The sequence below is a fragment of the Gopherus flavomarginatus genome, chromosome 12 (assembly GCF_025201925.1).
Source record: "Gopherus flavomarginatus isolate rGopFla2 chromosome 12, rGopFla2.mat.asm, whole genome shotgun sequence".
In the NCBI taxonomy this organism is placed as follows: domain Eukaryota; kingdom Metazoa; phylum Chordata; order Testudines; family Testudinidae; genus Gopherus; species Gopherus flavomarginatus.
In genome coordinates, this window is record NC_066628.1 from 38,555,443 (window position 1) to 38,571,841 (window position 16,399).

The 16,399-nt window shown below is 45.5% G+C and overlaps 1 protein-coding gene across 3 annotated transcripts in view; it reads left to right on the forward strand.

The window, feature by feature from the left end:
- The window catches only part of FDXR (ferredoxin reductase), a 32,275-nt gene extending 16,206 nt beyond the window's left edge, over positions 1–16,069 (forward strand). For all 3 annotated transcript variants that reach the window (XM_050920846.1, XM_050920847.1, XM_050920848.1), the window contains one exon: positions 584–16,069. In XM_050920846.1, the coding sequence (XP_050776803.1) occupies positions 584–714 (131 nt within the window). In that variant the 3' untranslated portion in view covers positions 715–16,069. The remainder of the gene's footprint in view (positions 1–583) is intronic.
- Positions 16,070–16,399: the final 330 nt, after the last annotated feature.

Genomic DNA, 16,399 nt, shown 5'->3' on the forward strand with positions numbered 1-16,399 from the left:
TGTGTAACACAATGTGTATCCAACCCCGCATTTTATTACTAAAAAAAACCCCACAGGTGGGGGACTGCAATTCTCCTTATTTAAATGTAGTAATGTTTGACAGTCATTGCAGGACAGCGCATGGTTGCTAGCTAAGGGGCATTTAAAAGCAGCACAATCCTTGAGTAAAGTGTCATTGTCAGCTGCATAAACAGCATGGCTGTTGCTATTGATTGGCTTTCATAGCAATGCTTCCAGGCACATTTGGGGACAGATTAAAACACCCCAGAGGGTCATTTACTGCTGCTGTATTTAAAGGCTTTCGGTTCAAGTGTGCTTCCCTCCAATAGTTCAAGACGTTTTAAGTGAATCAAGGCCGTTTCCCCTCCATGAGTGCTGCACTGAATATTGTTATGGCTTGCAAGTGTCTGACTAGTCAGATTTGACTGGATCTCTGGAGCGTGTCTTTTAACTGCCTTCGTGCTGCTGAGTTTTGAAGGTGCCTGTGTTTGCCAGGTTCTGGTTCTTCTGTTTGCTTGCATGTTTCATTCTTGTTCATTTGGGATATATGGACCTGTCCTTTCTCTTTTTGTTATAACACCAGGGGTCCATCCAGTTACCTTCTCAGACTGGGAGAAGATAGATGCTGCTGAAGTGGCAAGAGGCAAGCTGGCTGGCAAACCTCGGGAGAAGATAGTGGATCCTCGGGAGATGCTGCAGTTGATAAGTCGCTGAAGATGCCTATGCACAGCCCTCTGGGTCTGAGAAAATGACAGATCCACAATGTATCCCTTGCATCTCCTCAGCAAATCCCATTCGCTGCTGGCCATGCCTGCCATGGAGGATTGGCACAGTCAGAACTGATTGCTGTTCTTGGATGCATGGGAGAAGGTGGGTGGCTCCAGGGACCGGTGGAGCTGTGCGGCAGTGAGCTGGAACTGACTCTGGCTTCCTAAAGCAGACATGAGTTTACACAAGGCCATGTGCTATTGACTGACTCCAGGTCTTTACAGCCTGCAGTCTTGTCTCCAGCCACCTTCCCTCCTTGGGTCAGCCCTATAGAGGGTCACTGCAGTGATCTGGGAGCTCGCTGTAGTTTGAGTCACTTGGGCGTTAACTGCTTAGTTGGACCAAGTACCTCTTAGAGTGAGAGGCCCTGGCTCGCTGCTCTCCTCTGATCATTTACTGTACCTTTAAAGCCAGTGAGAGAAAATGAGTGACCGTCACCTTTCCATTCACACCAAAAGCCTGAAGCCAAATGGCTTTATTTCCTTGTAACCTGTGTCAGAGTCTGAGCAAGTTATTTTCTCTCTTTAAATCACCTATAAATAAGCCCTTTCAGGAAGAGGAAGGTGAAGTTGGAGCGACAGTTTGAGTCCAACCTCTTAATCTCTGTCTGCATTATGCTTAGGGCTGGCTGGCCAGCCTAGGCCTGCAGCTAGCCTAAGAGCTGTGCAAATGCAGGGCCGTTCTTCTCATCCGCTGAGTGAGTGTTGCTTTCTGTCTGTCTGCAAACTTTACTAGGCAGATTGTGTCTGTAAATCCTGGAGAGTCCTCATCTGCTCAACAGCACTTAATGATGAAAACCTAGACTGGGCTTGGGTTATTTTATTTTTTTAGCTGGGGGGGTGGGAAATTAGTAAATATATAATTAACTTGTTCCAGAATATCCAGAATCATCTGTGCATTAGTATTTCAGAGGTGCAGCCTGCCCTGATTGTGACTAGCACCAATCTCTTGGCCTTTCTGCTTTTTTATGTAGTCTGTGTGTTTTGAAGATTATTAAACAGTCCCCTTTTCCTCTTTGACCAAATCGATCATGTTTTAAATGATTCCAGGTTTTGCTGCTAGACCGAGAGCCCCAATATCCTCTGTTTAGCTGTAGAAGAAGTATAGCATCATCCAGACTTCCTTACTGCTCTGCTAATGTGCTTTCTCTTTGACCTGTAGGGGCTACCTGAATGGCTGGACTGCATTTATGTCACATGTAAACTGTTCAGATCTGTTTCTTATGACAGCATCTGCAGATCCCCCTTGTAAATGTGACTGTTGTAGACCAGGTCTCCGGGTATTAGGGGAATTAAATCTCTGTCCTCATGCAACCCTTGGTGTCTCTGCTAAAATGTATCAGTTGTTTTGCTGTTTTGTTGCAATGTGGACACCTGTCTGCTGGGAGGTTCCAGATTGTATTTCATGCTCAGCATTTAGTCCAATTTTAGACAAGACAGATCTGGGCCTCATCTCTTTTTAAATCTCATTTGCAAACTCATTAAGAAACTCAGGAAAGTGATGACTGCTGGAAACATCTATACAAATTAGCAGTAAAGCTTGTTGAACAGCTGTTTGTGCGACGTGACTCCTGTTATGTCGTAAGGATGATGCATTTCTAATGTTAAACTCTGAGCTGGAGATTACGTGAATTCTGGATTTGGAAAGGTGATTAAGCTTTTTTTTTTTTTGGCGAGGCTGTTGACTGCAAAGTAATGAAATTGCTCTCTGTCCTGCTTTGGTGCTGGGCATACAGGAACATAACAATAGAGGAAACAATTGAAATGCATTGTGAGTGAGGTATTTGCCTGCGACATGATGTGATGGGCCAGACCTTGTTTGTCTGTAGTGGCCGGTGGTAAATGCTTTTTGCTCATGTCAACAGAGTTCACCGTGAATGTTAATCCCAAAGCATTGTGCTGGCTGTTTACACGGTACGGGGAGCGCACACTTGGCTGTAAGATGGGTTGCAGTTGTCAGTTCTATACAAGCAGGGCTCCATGCCAGTTTTTAGGAAGGGAAAAATAACTGAGGGGGATTGAATGCTGTTACTTAGATAGGAATTTGGCCCAGGCCTGAGGCTAATGCCCTCCGGGAAGTGCCATAGGACCATTAAGGATGCACAAGAGGTCAAGATCCAGGTTTTAATATCTCAGGCAGATGAAGGACTTTCATTGACAATTATGTCAATTCCTCTCATGTTCGCTGTTCCTTTGAACTGCCTGTTCCATAGCTGGCTGCATGTCATCTGTCCCTGACCGAGTTAATTCATCTCAGAATTTAGAGCTGGTTCCTTTCCCCTTGTCTTCACTCTGCTCTTTCATCTCTGTCTTCAGGGACCAGGGCAATTAAATCTCTGGTAAACTTCATTTCCCAATTACATTCTGTCCATTAGGTGGCGCTGTGATGCCATTACTGTAACTCCTAAGAAGTACAGCAAGGGCAGTAGAGGCTTCCTAGGGCCTGGTCTACACTACACTGTTAAACCAATTTTAACAGCGTTAAATCGATTTAACGCTGCACCCGTCCACACCACACTGCTCTTTATATTGATTTAAAGGGCTCTTTAAATTGATTTCTGTACTCCTACAAAACGAGAGGAGTAATGCTAAAATCGATATTACTATATCGGATTAGTGTTAGTGTGGACGCAAATCGAAGTTATTGGCCTCATTATTTTACAGTAGCTACCCACAGTGCACCGCTCCAGAAATCGACGCTAGCCTTGGACCATGGACGCACACCACCGAATTAATGTGCCTAGTGTGGACGCGCACAATCGACTTTATAATATCTGTTTTATAAAATCGGTTTAAGCTAATTTGAATTTATCCTGTAGTGTAGACGTAGCCTAGGGCTGAGTGACAACCTACATTTGATGAATGGTGATGCCTGGCCTGAAAGAGCAAGTGGCTCATTAGCCACCTTTGTCTCGACTTTGTCTGCCGTGAGACTCAGCTTTTCCTGTGTGCGAGGTGGCTGCCTCCCTCTGTCTGAAATGATGCCCTGTCCGCGTCTGCTTTCGTCTCCCGCTTTCTTGGTGCTTTTCAGCTGTTCAGAGTTCAGTGCTGCACTTCAAAGGGAGCTCACCTGCAGTGAGGTGCAGTGGCCTGGTTTCTTACTCCTCCCTTTCCACCTCCCACACAACAGTAGCCATCTCGGACTCAGTTAATTCCCATGCTTTAAAAATCCCTTCAAGATACCATTAAAGTAGGGAGTATTAATCAATTTAAAAATACCATTATTAGACCATTGGGATCATAAACCTTTGAAAGCCTGGACATTTGAGGGTAAGGATCCACAACCAACCTTAGCTCTCCCCAGATATCTCTGCCCTGTCCATTCTCCCCTTACAGCTGGGTCCCTGAGTCAATCACGTGTGAAGGGGAAGGATGGTTCAGTGGTTAGGGCACTGGCCTAGGAGGTGGGAGACCTGCGTTCGTATCACTGCTGTGCCACAGACTTATTGTGTGACCTTGGGCAAGTCACTTGATGTCTCTGTGCCTCCGTTCCCCATCTGTACAATGGGGATAATACCACTGCCCTGCCTCACATGGGTGTTGAGGATAAATACATTAAGATTGTGAGGTGTTTTGAGATTGGATGAAAAGCCCTAAATGAGGTTATTTTTATTTTAGCTATTCAGGTAAGTGTCAGTAATACAGGAGGGTGGGGTGATGCAGATGGGGCTCCGCATTCATAGTGGAATGGTGGCTGCAAGCCAGTTTTCCGCAATGTGTATGTGGAAGGGTTGGAGACAAGCTAGAGGTGTTTTTCACTCGCTGTTGATGGAGGAATGAATGTAAGACTCGCCCACCTCCTCCCTCTGCTCTAACCAGGGTGGAGCTCTGTAGCAGCGTTCCCTTTGTGGGCTGGTGCCGTGGGGAACTGGTTTTATTGGGGCTGAACAGAATTAACCTTGCAGACACTTGCCGCTCCAAGTAGCAAGTGCCATGGAGAAGGCTTGGGCTACACCTCAGGGAAGAGGCTACATGATGAAAGCTTTAGAAAACCTGTCCCGTGAGGAAAGGTTAAAAATTAGGCATGTTTAGTTTTGAGAAAAGACTGGGTGGGGGGAGACCACCTGATAAGTCATTGAATATATTAAGGGCTGTTATAAAGAGGACTGGGATCAATTGTTCTCCGTGTCCACTAAGGGTAGGACAAGAAGTAATGGGTTTAATCTGCAGCAATACAGGGTTTAAACTCTGGAATAGACATCAAGAGAGGTCGTGGAATCCCCATCGCTGGAGGTTAAGAACATGTTGGACAAACACCTGTCTGGGATGGTCTAGGTTCACTTGGTCCTGCCTCAGCACAAGAGGCTGGACTAGATGATCTCTCTGGGTCCCTTCCAGACCTACAGTTCCGTTCTAGGATTCAGATACCTCCCACCCTTGCTGCAATGCTGTTCCCAAATGTGCATGACATGAGCAGTAGGAAATCCTGCTGCTATGTTTGAAATGTTTGCCCAGCAGGTGGCGATGGTGAACATTGCTGGAGAGTTGCCCCCTGCTTCTTCCTCTCCCAAAAATGGCATTGAGGATAGCAAGAGAATCTACTGATACTAAACATTTAGTTTCCTTTGTCACAGTTATGTGTAATGGATAAGAAGCCAGGCAGTGCAAAGCTGAGCATGACGCACCTGCTTTTCACCTCCTGCTTCTGAAGGGGGAGAGAACTGAAGAGCTGGAAGTAAAGACAGTACTGGCCTTTCGGTTAATTTCCCTGCACTGATGATTTGTGTCACAGCTTACCCTCAGTGAAACAGTATAAAACAGCTGAGGCCAATAAAAGATTAGAATGTAGGGAGGAATGTCCTTTATTTTAAGAGCCCATCTAGACTACACAGCCCAGGTCCTTTCACCCAGTTACACCACATCCATTGTTACGTAGGCCAAACGGTGGCCCTGCGCTGGAAACTGGCTAATGCTCTGGACATGTCTGAGTGTTCAGTCAGATTACACAGCCCAGTTACAACAGTGAAAAGTCCCTTCCTGCAAGATGCTGTGCATTGACTCAGCTGTGTTTTGGGATGCAGATAAGATAATGCCACTTTTCTAGTAGAGGAGAAAAACAACTGGCTGAAGCAGGTCAGGATAGCTGGCTGCTATTTCTCGGTGTTCCGGAGCAAGTCATATACCTCTCTGTGCCTCAGTTTCCTCATCTGTGAAATGGGGAAGCTGCTACATTTCCTCTGCCATTTGGCATCATCTAGAAGGGGACTGCGTTCTCGAGCTGTTCTTGCTTTCAGCCTCAGGAGGGATGCGCAGCTCTGATATCCTCCCCCGGAAGACACGCTGTCACCACGCCTAGTGCCCAGGAAGTGACTCCACGTCCCATGGAGGCTGGTCTTTCCTTTGTCATGGGGTTGCTTGGCAAATTGATAAAGATGCAGCATATGAGAAAAATTCAAGCAGGTTCCCAGATGCTCCTGCCCCCGTTGGCCCTGGTGGCATGCCTGCCATTCCAGGGTCGTGCTTTTCCACGGTGGGGCATGGAACTGTCAGCTGGCACTTAAGTCTGTCGCTTTCTTAGCACTGTGTTTATAAACACATTTTCTTTCTTATGAGTGTCAACTGGGCAGCCGCCTGCCTGCTTAACTCGCACATTAAATACACATTTCGATAAATAAAGTGGCTTAGCCACCTGAGGGCAATGCTGCCTTGAAACCTGGTTATTTAATATCCATTACAGCCGAAGGGAAAGGTTCTGCTTTATATTTACATTCCAGTGGGGAAGAGAAATGGCATGATTTAAGATCGAGTTAGTGAGACCGGAGAGGCATTGTTTAAAAAGCTATTCATTTAATGAAATCATAAAAATGGATTTAGATGAATTTCCCCAATTACTCAGTCAGCCAAGACAACATCCTGAGGAAAGTTCCCGCGATGTTAATGCATATGAATCACCCAGAGTGGCATCCCTTCTTCGAGTCTGCATAACTCTGTCTTTTAATGGCTGTTGGTGCCATCTGTTCCCAGACCCAGAGCGTGCTGACTCCAGCAGCAAAACTTTCTGTGAGCGTTGGACAGAGCCACAAAACCCTACTGTCCTTTTGGAACCTTTTGGTGTTTTTCTAGCAAAAATCACTTGCTGTGCATGGAATTATACCCACCTCTCTCAGAATGCGGGGCGTGGGATGGCCTGTGGCCAACATGACGGTTAAATAGGCTTCCAACCACCTTGCCCTGAACTCTCACAAAATGGGGCCGTCTGCAGGGCTAATTAAATGCAAAATTCTGTTTCAAGGGTCAAAGCCACTTTTGAGTTTGAACAGTGTGGGGGAAGGTGGTGAGGCATGAGGGAATGAGGAAGATAGGAAGATTCCACATTCCCTTTGTATCTTCCACATCAGCAGTTGGCTCTCTACCAGATGCTTGCTGCTTTCCTGTCACTGTTGCACCTAGGTGTATGGGTCTGCGTCAGGATGTCCTTTATACTTATAGCTGGGGCTTACTTGTTCCATGGCAGGATTCTATACTGTACACCAAGGGTGAAATCCTGGCCCCGTTAAGGCCAATGGCAGAACTCCTAGTGACCTCAGTGGGGCCAGGATTTCACCCCAGGATGTGGCTAAAGTGGTCAAGGGTAGCTAACCCCAACCAAACCTCAATCGGTAAGTTAACGTCTTTAGCTTCAAGTTAGCTGATTGAGGACCACTCTAGAGGGAAGCTTAAGAGCTCTGTGTGTAACGCACCTTAGCCCTATCGGATCAGGAGAAACTTCCATTAGAAAAATATCATTCCTTTGGCTTTCAGTAGAGCTACAACTCTTAGGTGAACCCCCCTATCAGATCAATATATATTTGGTTCTAGACACCTAGTACAGCTGAATGCCTCAGCATCTCTGTGCCTGGCCTTGATGCCCAAAGCCCTCCATACTCTGCTCTGATCGCAGTGGAAGTGCTTTGTACACCTTACCAAATCTCCTTTCTCCTGGAGAAATCCCAAATGGAAGAGGAAGGGGGCGCTGTTGACTCTCAGGTACAGGCAGGAGTGCTCCATAGCTCCAGTTCCCATAATTGGCTGTAGGTTTTTTCTTCATGTGTGTTAATTACTTTGGCGTAACAGGGCCTCCTGAACAGGTTTCTTATTGCTAAAAGGGGAATAGACTAGAGTTAGATGTAAACCTGCAGCAGCTGCTTTGAGGAGCTATTTAGTGATGTGATGAAAAGCAACAAAGTTGTCCAGGTTGGAGTAGCTTATTTTTGTTGAGTAACTAGCTATTTCTTCCCTCCGTGGGAAATTTCCCTTACTGTGATGAGAAGGTTTTTAGTTCCCCGGCTTACCTAGTTATCTTTCAGTGAATATAAATGAATGCAACGCACTGTGACCATGGATCGGATGGTCCCTATTCATTTCACTGGGTCGTTTCTTTTTTTTTAATTAATGTAACTGGACACTGCATTTCCAGCATATGTCATAAGGTGCGTACCATTCCAGAGCTGAGAGAGAGGGAGGAGTACAGCAGCGTTGTGCTGTATGTCCAGCTCTAATGGACCTAGTACTTACCCTTTCAGACTTGTCAGCTGTGCGTTTCTTTTTGTATTCCTCTATTTTGCCTCAATTGTTCTCTCTCCTGGGTTTCTGGCCTACATTTCCCTTACGTGCTCACCTTCCATACTCTGCCTGTCTGCTCACCTGCTTCTGCTGATAACGCCAGCTGGCACTTCCTCCATGCTATGCTTAGTGGAGGATCGCCACAGCTGAGCTGTTTGCTGATGTCATGGACAGTCTACTCCATTTTGGGGCTTGCAGGAGCTATGAATGAGGGGCGTTTATGTAAGCATTGGCCCTTCCTTATGTGGCCCGTCCTCCCTTGCTTAATCCCACACATTTTTGTGGATTTGTTGGGAGACTAAGGTGCAATTCACACTTCCCTCTTTAAGAGCAATGACTGGATGTGTGGGATGAAACCCTCACCCCATTGACATCAATGGCAAAATTCTTATTGACTTCAACAGGGCCAGCATTTCACCCAGCATGCTTTGCTTGTTGTCACTGTGCCAAGGGTTGGTGTTGGCACTAATAACTCTGAAGCATGCGCCTGACCAGTGTATGTCAGGAGGACAGGATAAGGGGGGGAAATCATTGTGGCGTGTCTGCCATCCCTGCCAGAGAAGGGGAAGAATCAAAGGGAAAGGCTGTGACAGGCTGCTCGCTACCTCCTTTAGGACTCAAGCTGGCACTTGGAGGCATTGATTAAGGATTGGCAGTGTGAGGCCATGCTGTTGAAGGCAGCAGTTCATGACCAGGAAGATGAGACTGACGGTATTTTAAAGGGACACTGCACAGGTTAGTTAGCCCCAGAATGGGAGGGTTCTGTCTTGCAAGTATTTTTGCCTACAAAGCCTCATATTAACAAACATTTTCATAGATTAAAACCAAACAAAAGGATTTTTTTTAAATGACTTCTTGGGTTGCAAATCCTGCAAAGGCTGGAAGTGGGCGCTAAATCAAAATTGACTATAGAATCTAGATTCATTAGCCGTGCTGAATGAATTGCGGAAAACAACCAAACCGCGTAAATGATGAAATGTTAAACTAGACTTTAAACATTTTATCTGGTTTAATTCTTGAGTATTGTTAGAAACACGGACAAGGGGAACAGCGTTTTGTTTTGGTTTTAAGTAGTGGGCCGGATTCTCATCACAGGCCCAGTGATGTAAATCCAGACTTTGCTGGAGCTCTTCCAGATTTACACTGATTGAAACGGAGATCAGAATCTTAGCCCCTGCTTTAGGATGCAGTCAGGTTAAAAATCATTTGCCAAGATTCCAATCTCAGTTTCCCTGGTGACAATATAGAGCAGCTCTACTAATGTCAGCCCAGTTACTTGGGATTTACACTCTGGGCTGGCGATCTGAACCTCGGCCCACGATTTTTAACATGACTGCTTCCTTTCTAAATGAATGAAAGCAACATTGTATTTGAATTGCACTCTGACGCACACAGGACTCTGCGCAGGAGGCATGTCTGATCGGCGGGAATGATTAAGAAAAGTGAAGGGTGCTTTTGTAACCTTTCCATTTCAAGGTTCCCTGCTTCAGATGTTTAGAGGATCTAATGTAATTGAACCTCTGGAAACTGTTCTGTTGTTTTCTAGAAGGACTTGTCTGCTGCCTGCACTTGCTTTGTGAATAACTGCAAATATAAAATATTACATTATAAAGCCAATCACTGGTTTGATCTGTCTGATGTAGCTAAACCCTGGCTGTAACCACTTCCAGAGGGCGGGATGCTGTGTGTAAATGCAGCCCTTCTGCGTTAGGTTGTGAGCTAGCAGGACTGGGACATTACTTGGCTGGCAGGCCTCTGAGAAGACCTGTCAGATGATAAAAGTGGGGTCGTGGCACACTGCCCTTGGAGTCAGTATTGGATCACTAGCCACCATGGGGTTAGGGAACAATGTGCTGCTGAAGACAGTGTGTTTCTGATGTGAAACAGAAACTTGACTGCTTGCTCTAATTAGAGCATCCCAGGGCACTTCTCTGGAATAGTAACCTAGGTGTTCTGCACAAGTTCTACTGTTGGTAATTACATCCTCCCTACCTACGCCTGCCCCTGTAGTTTCAGGCAAATCAACGTATCCGTATGGTCCTAAACTCTCCTGTCCTGTTCATCAGCAGCTGCTTTGCATTCCCAAAGTGACTTGTGCGTCAGGGAGTTCTGTTACGCTTTTCAAATACTGTTGGCGTCTCCTGGATGAAAGGCACCTAGAAAGGTAATGTTAATATCAAAGCAGGAGCTGTCCTTTTGGTGGAGCAGGAAGCGTGAGGAGTCCAGGCGTGGGTGTTGGTATCTAGATACCATGGTAATGGATGCCTTACAAGTGCCTAAGATAAACAGACAAGGTGAGTGAGGTCATATCTTTTATTGGACCAACTTCTGTTTGGTGTGAGAGACAAGCTTCTATGGGCCATGTGGGGAAGAGCTTTGTGTGGCTTGAAGGCTTGTCTCTCACCATCAGAAGTTGGTTCAATAAAAGATATGACCTCCCCCACCTTGTCTCTCTAATATTATGGGACTGACCCAGCTACAACATAAGATAAATAAAGCATTTGGAGGTGCTGGCTACCCACAGACTAGATTCACTCATGCAGGTGGGTACAAATTGCTGGCTTAGGGGCCTGGGGCTAAAGCCAAAGCCTGAGCCCCATTGCCTGGGATCGAAGCCCAAGCCCTGGATGACAGGCCTCAGGTTACAGGCCCCATGCCTGGGGCTGAAGCCTTTGGGCTTTGGGTTTGTCTCCCCCCCCCCAAGGGTGGTTGGCTTGGGCTTTGGCTTTGCCCCTCCCTACCTGCACTCAAGGTGGCAGGGTCTGGGCGGGCTCAGGCTTTGGTCCATCCTGCTGGGGCTATGTAGTTATTTTTGTTAGAAGTGGGTCAGGAAGCAACGAAGTTTGAGAACCCATGATCTAGTCTGACATCCTGTATACCACAGGCCACAGAACTCTGAAAGGGACAGATTTTGACTGAAAGTTACTTGATGTTTTTTGTTTTGATTACACCCTCATCTCTGCCATCCTCTGCCTTCCCCAGCTCACACAGAGCAGCAATAATTAAAAATTCAATTTCTCTGAATTCATTGATGGAAACATCTGTCTAAGGGACTTGGCTACTGTATTCACACTAACAAGGAGAAGGGACCACCATCTAGAAAGTGTCTCCATTAGACTCTCCCACTAAAAATCAACCTTCAAAGTGTTACTTTGGGACAACACTGTGGTTTCTTGGTAAGTGAATAATGCTGATTGGGGTCACTAGGTGTTATGCAGGCAGCAAGGAGGTAGCATGACCTAGTGTATAAGGCAATAAACCGAGAGTCAGGAGACCTGGGTGCTCTTCCTGACTCTGCCATGGCATCTATCTGTTTCCCAGCTGCAGTGTATGGCCTGGCTTTATTTTTCTTCCACCTTTCCCCATCTGTTTCTCATGCTATGTCTATCCTATAAAATTATGTTGGCCTAACCTATGTTGGTACATAGCTGCCACAATTATTAAATCACTTGTGTGTGTGCACAGTTGGCTCCTTGTGTCGGCGGTGCGGTCCTCACCAGGAGCGCTTGTATGGATCTTATTTTCAGTGTGGGAAGGCTCCTGAAAGCTGGTAAGTCGTTGTAAGCAATGCAATGTCTACACTGACACTCCATCAACCTAATAATATTGACCGTGACCCTACGCCTCTTGGAGAAGTGGTGGTGTTAAATCAGCATAGAGAGGCACTTTGACAGACAAGAGCCAGATTTAGGTGAATACACTTCCATGGCTAGGTCAATACAAGGCAGCTTACGTTGACCTAACCATGCAGTGTAAACCAGGCCTTGGTCTAATTTCTCCTGATATCTCAAGGTCCCTTTTCTTTGTTCTCTTCTGCCACGTTGTCCAGTCCCATTAATTCCTTTCTTCCTCACTTCTCCATCTAATCTCTTTTCTACCGCATTGGCCCTTGCTCCTTCCTTATTTTCTTCCCCACCCCTCTGTCTCTTCCAGGAATCTCCTTTCCACTCGCTCTATCACTGCTCCCCCTAAATCCATCCCATTCCTCCCTTCTTCCCCATCTCTGGTCACTGGCTGTTAGACATCCCCACACCTGTCCCCTCCAGTATCTGTCCCTGCCTGCCCCACCTGCTTGCTTGCTGGGTCCTGTAGGACAATGCCCCTTTCAGCACATTGGCTGCTGGATGATAACGCTGCTTCTCTCCTTGCTTCTGCGCTTTGGCTGTTGGCTGCCTTTCCCACACCTTGCACTTGCTGCCTTGTATACACAGCCTGAGTGATCCTCTGTTTGGTTCCCTCAGGGCAGTGTTGCCAATTCTCACCATTTTATCAAAAGTCTCAGGATATTTGAGGTCCGTCTTTCTTGAAGCTGCAGCTCCTGGAGTCATGTGACTACATCAGCATCTCCGCTTTCCTCTGATTTTTAAAGAAAGTTTCTAGCTCTCATGATGGTGGAGAAAAGTTTGTAAGTGTGACCCAGGTGCACCTTTAAAGGCTTAGAAATCACAGGGCAAAGAAAAAGAGCCCCAAATGTATTTTTAAAACAAAGCTGCTTATTTTAAGCCATTCTCATGATTATAGGGGGACTGATGAATATTTGAACAGCTGCAACTGGCAAAACAAAAGTAGAGCCTGTTTTCAGCTTTGGCAAGGTCAGCAACAGAGTGGTGGTAGAGGGAACAGGCCGCCAACAGCAGCTGAGGGCGTGGGGTGCCAAATCTACAACTCACTGACTGGATCTGACCCCCCAGCACCTTTCCCTCCACTCTGGAGCTCCCTTTGGAATGAACAGAGGGATCCAGCCTGCACCTGCCAGTGCCAGCCTCTTGCAACACAGCCTGGAAGAGCTGAAGCTTGAGTGGGTGGAGCTGAGGAGGGAGCTGGTGCCTGATGGGCCACAGGCACCTGAGCCCCTCCCTGTCCAGGCTGCAATGCTACAACACACAGCATCCTGGGGCCCAGAGGAGGCTCCATTCTCTCTTGCTCCTGCCTCACTTCTTGTCCGTGTTGCTTTAACGGGCTCCTAGAAGAGGGGAGAACTTCTTTCCTACCCCCTAGTGTCAGGAAATGGCTGCTGCTTTCCCCTCCTAGGGATGGAAACCATTCACAAGGGAGAGCTTCACAAAGGGCAGAGGGGGAAAACAATGTTGAGAAGGGGGAGAGGATGCCCAAAATGGGGCAATGGTGTAGGGGAAATTCACCAAAGGAAGAGGTGACTGGCTGTGGGGGATGTGTAGAGGAGTGTGATGGGGGGGGGAAGGGAGGGGTCTCAAATGCATTTATTTGGTAATGACTAGAGCTGGCCAAGAAACTGTTCTCCTGCCCTTTGAGAATTTGAGATTTAAAAAAAAACGCTCTATCCTCAATCTGGAGGAAAAGTCTCTCTCATATTTTTGCCAACTGATCTGATCTGAAATTTTGGGGCAGATTTTCAATCAAAATATTCGGTATCAATTTTGATCTTTTAATTTTTTTCCTTTTTGCTATAAATTAACTTCAGCTTAAAAATAAAGTCATTTTGACCTGAAAAACAGAACTCTTTTTTGTTTTGGAAATGTCAAAACATTGTTTCGGGCAGTTTTGAATTACAAAATATTTTAGAATATCTTAGAGATTTGTTGAAGCGGGCCTTTTCCCATGAACGGTTTTAGTTTTGGTGCATTCACATTTTCTGATGGGGGAAAAAATGTTTGGCTGAAAAATTCCCAACCATCTCTAGTTACTAAGTCCTTAATTGTCTTTAGCTGTAGGGTTTAACTCTGGTACTCACGGACATGCACTCTACAGCCAGGCAAGGCTGCACAGTGCCTCTTGTCAGCGAATTCCTTACTTCTTCCCCCAGGGTTCGTGACTGATACTGGTTAACTTGACCCTCATCTCAGAACTCACTTGTCATCCCTGTGTTAGGGGGGAGACTTAGCAAGAGAGATGAGGTGACAATTAGTTTTGTTGCCACCTTGGTATCTCTGTCTGTCTGTCTGCTAGCTGCCTCACACAGTTCTGTTCTATAGAGGTTCTTATATTGTGATCATCGATGTAGCATCTGAGTGCCTTCCAGTACTCTCTTAAGCAATGAGACTAACTTCTGTGATGCGATTTGTTCTCTCACCCTCTCCCTAGGAGGAATGAGTTGGACAGTGGGCTTGCCTAATAGAGCCAGACTTTGGTCCAAATTCTCTGCTGGTGTAAATTGGTGCGCCTCAGTGCCAATTTGCAATAGCAGAGAATTTGGCCCTTTGAGATCACCTGAGCTCTTGCTCATCTTGGGTTCTGAGCTGCACTGAATCTGCGTCTATAAAGCATATGCAGTTAGACACACCAATGATATTGCATTAATAGAAAGTACTTGCATTTAATATGAAGGTTGGGAAGTCAACAAAAGACTGGAGTTTCCAAAACTGCCCACATGAACTCTGCCATGTGGCATCACAAGAAGTATTTTCTGTACCTGTTGTCCTTTTTTAAAATGTAGACAGTAATGTATTGTTTAATCATACATGTCTTGCATTCTCAACCAAGGGGATGCAAACAGATGTCAGGGGGTCACAAGCACCCCATATTGCTAAATTGTAACACCTGGAGGAACTATGACAGCCTGGCTTTCTGGTACAGAAAAGGGGAATCTGATATGGAAAAAGTAAATATTTGGTATACACCAAGAACATACAGTACCTAGGATATGCTATTTGGGAAGTTTAAACCCTTGGGACTGACTCCACCATGTGTTAATGTCCAGGTTGCCAACACCACGGGGGAGCACAAATCCAACCAAGAAACAATGTTTTCATTGAAATAAAATTATGAAATCATTTCATTTGTAAATTTACTTTTGCAAAGATTTTAGGCACCAGTGACCCATCACTGACCCCTTTAAGCTTGTTCCCTAGTATGAGTAAGAAAGTAAAGAAAGAAAATACAATGCAGCAGCATCAGTTAATCTGAGTGTCTCATGGTTTCAGTTAGAGGAATCCAGGCCCATGCAATAGCCAGTTGTAATATGCATAACAGGCTTCTATATTCCTTCTAATTGTTAAAATGAAAGACTTAAAATTTGTCCTGCTCTATAACTAGTGCTCTTGGGTAATATGATAACACAAACCATCACTTTGACTTCAATGGGATCAAGCCCAGTGAGCCAGTGTCAAAGGTATTTAGGCACTCAAAGATGCCTAGTGAGATGTTTTACAACAATACCTGGCCCAGCGCTGTGAATTAAGGATGAAGTGAATGCTATTTCTCTTGGTGGTGTTGAGTGTAGCTCAGAGCTTTTAATGTCACAGTAACTGTTTTTAACTTGAGTTGACTGGTGTAAAGTCCTGAAACCCTTCAAAGGTCACTGTGGCTAGTCATAGTTCCTCCAGGTGGTACAAACAGTTTTGTAACAGCAACGGTTCCCCAGGAATAGGTCGTTTCCCATTGGAGTATAGTCAGAGTACAGTTTAGACAGTGAATAGTTAAGTAACAGAGTCAGGGTCATTACATAAGCTGCCGTCTCTCTCGAAATGCCAGGTGTCACTTTCAGAATCCAATGATGTTCTCCGTAGTCTTCTCTGTGTGTTTTCCTTATCGGTTTAAACCAGAATAGAATCTCATTTTTATGAACTGGTGTGTGACTGAGAAATGTAAGTGAAGCGTGGTTTGTGGACAATACCAGCTGAGATTATGAACCTGATCATATTACATTGTATTTGTACATTTTTATTGTCACAGACTTCATATATATGAGAGTTGGGTGGTTGGATTTTAAAAAACTGAAATAAAGTATATTGGAAATCTTTGCACATCTTTTAAGATATTAAACTATTATTTCATTGCTTCAAGGCTTTAACCTTTTGTTTTTAAGCTTTCTCTCTCAGAAAGGCATGACAGTCATTATTAGTAACATCCTCAGGCCTCTGGTGAGAATGAGTCCCTGTTGTGCTAGGTGCTGTACAAATACATAGTAAGAAGTAGTCCCTACCCTAAATAATTTACAAATCCAAATAGATGAGACAGAGCCAGGATTGGAGAAGGAAGCATTAGCCTCATTTTACAGATGGGGAACTGGGGCCCAGAGAGAGATTAAAGATGGCATTTTCAAAAGGGCTCTGCATCTGCAACCAGGGCCAGATTTTCAAAAGAGCTCAGCTCCCACTTAGGCACCAGATTCA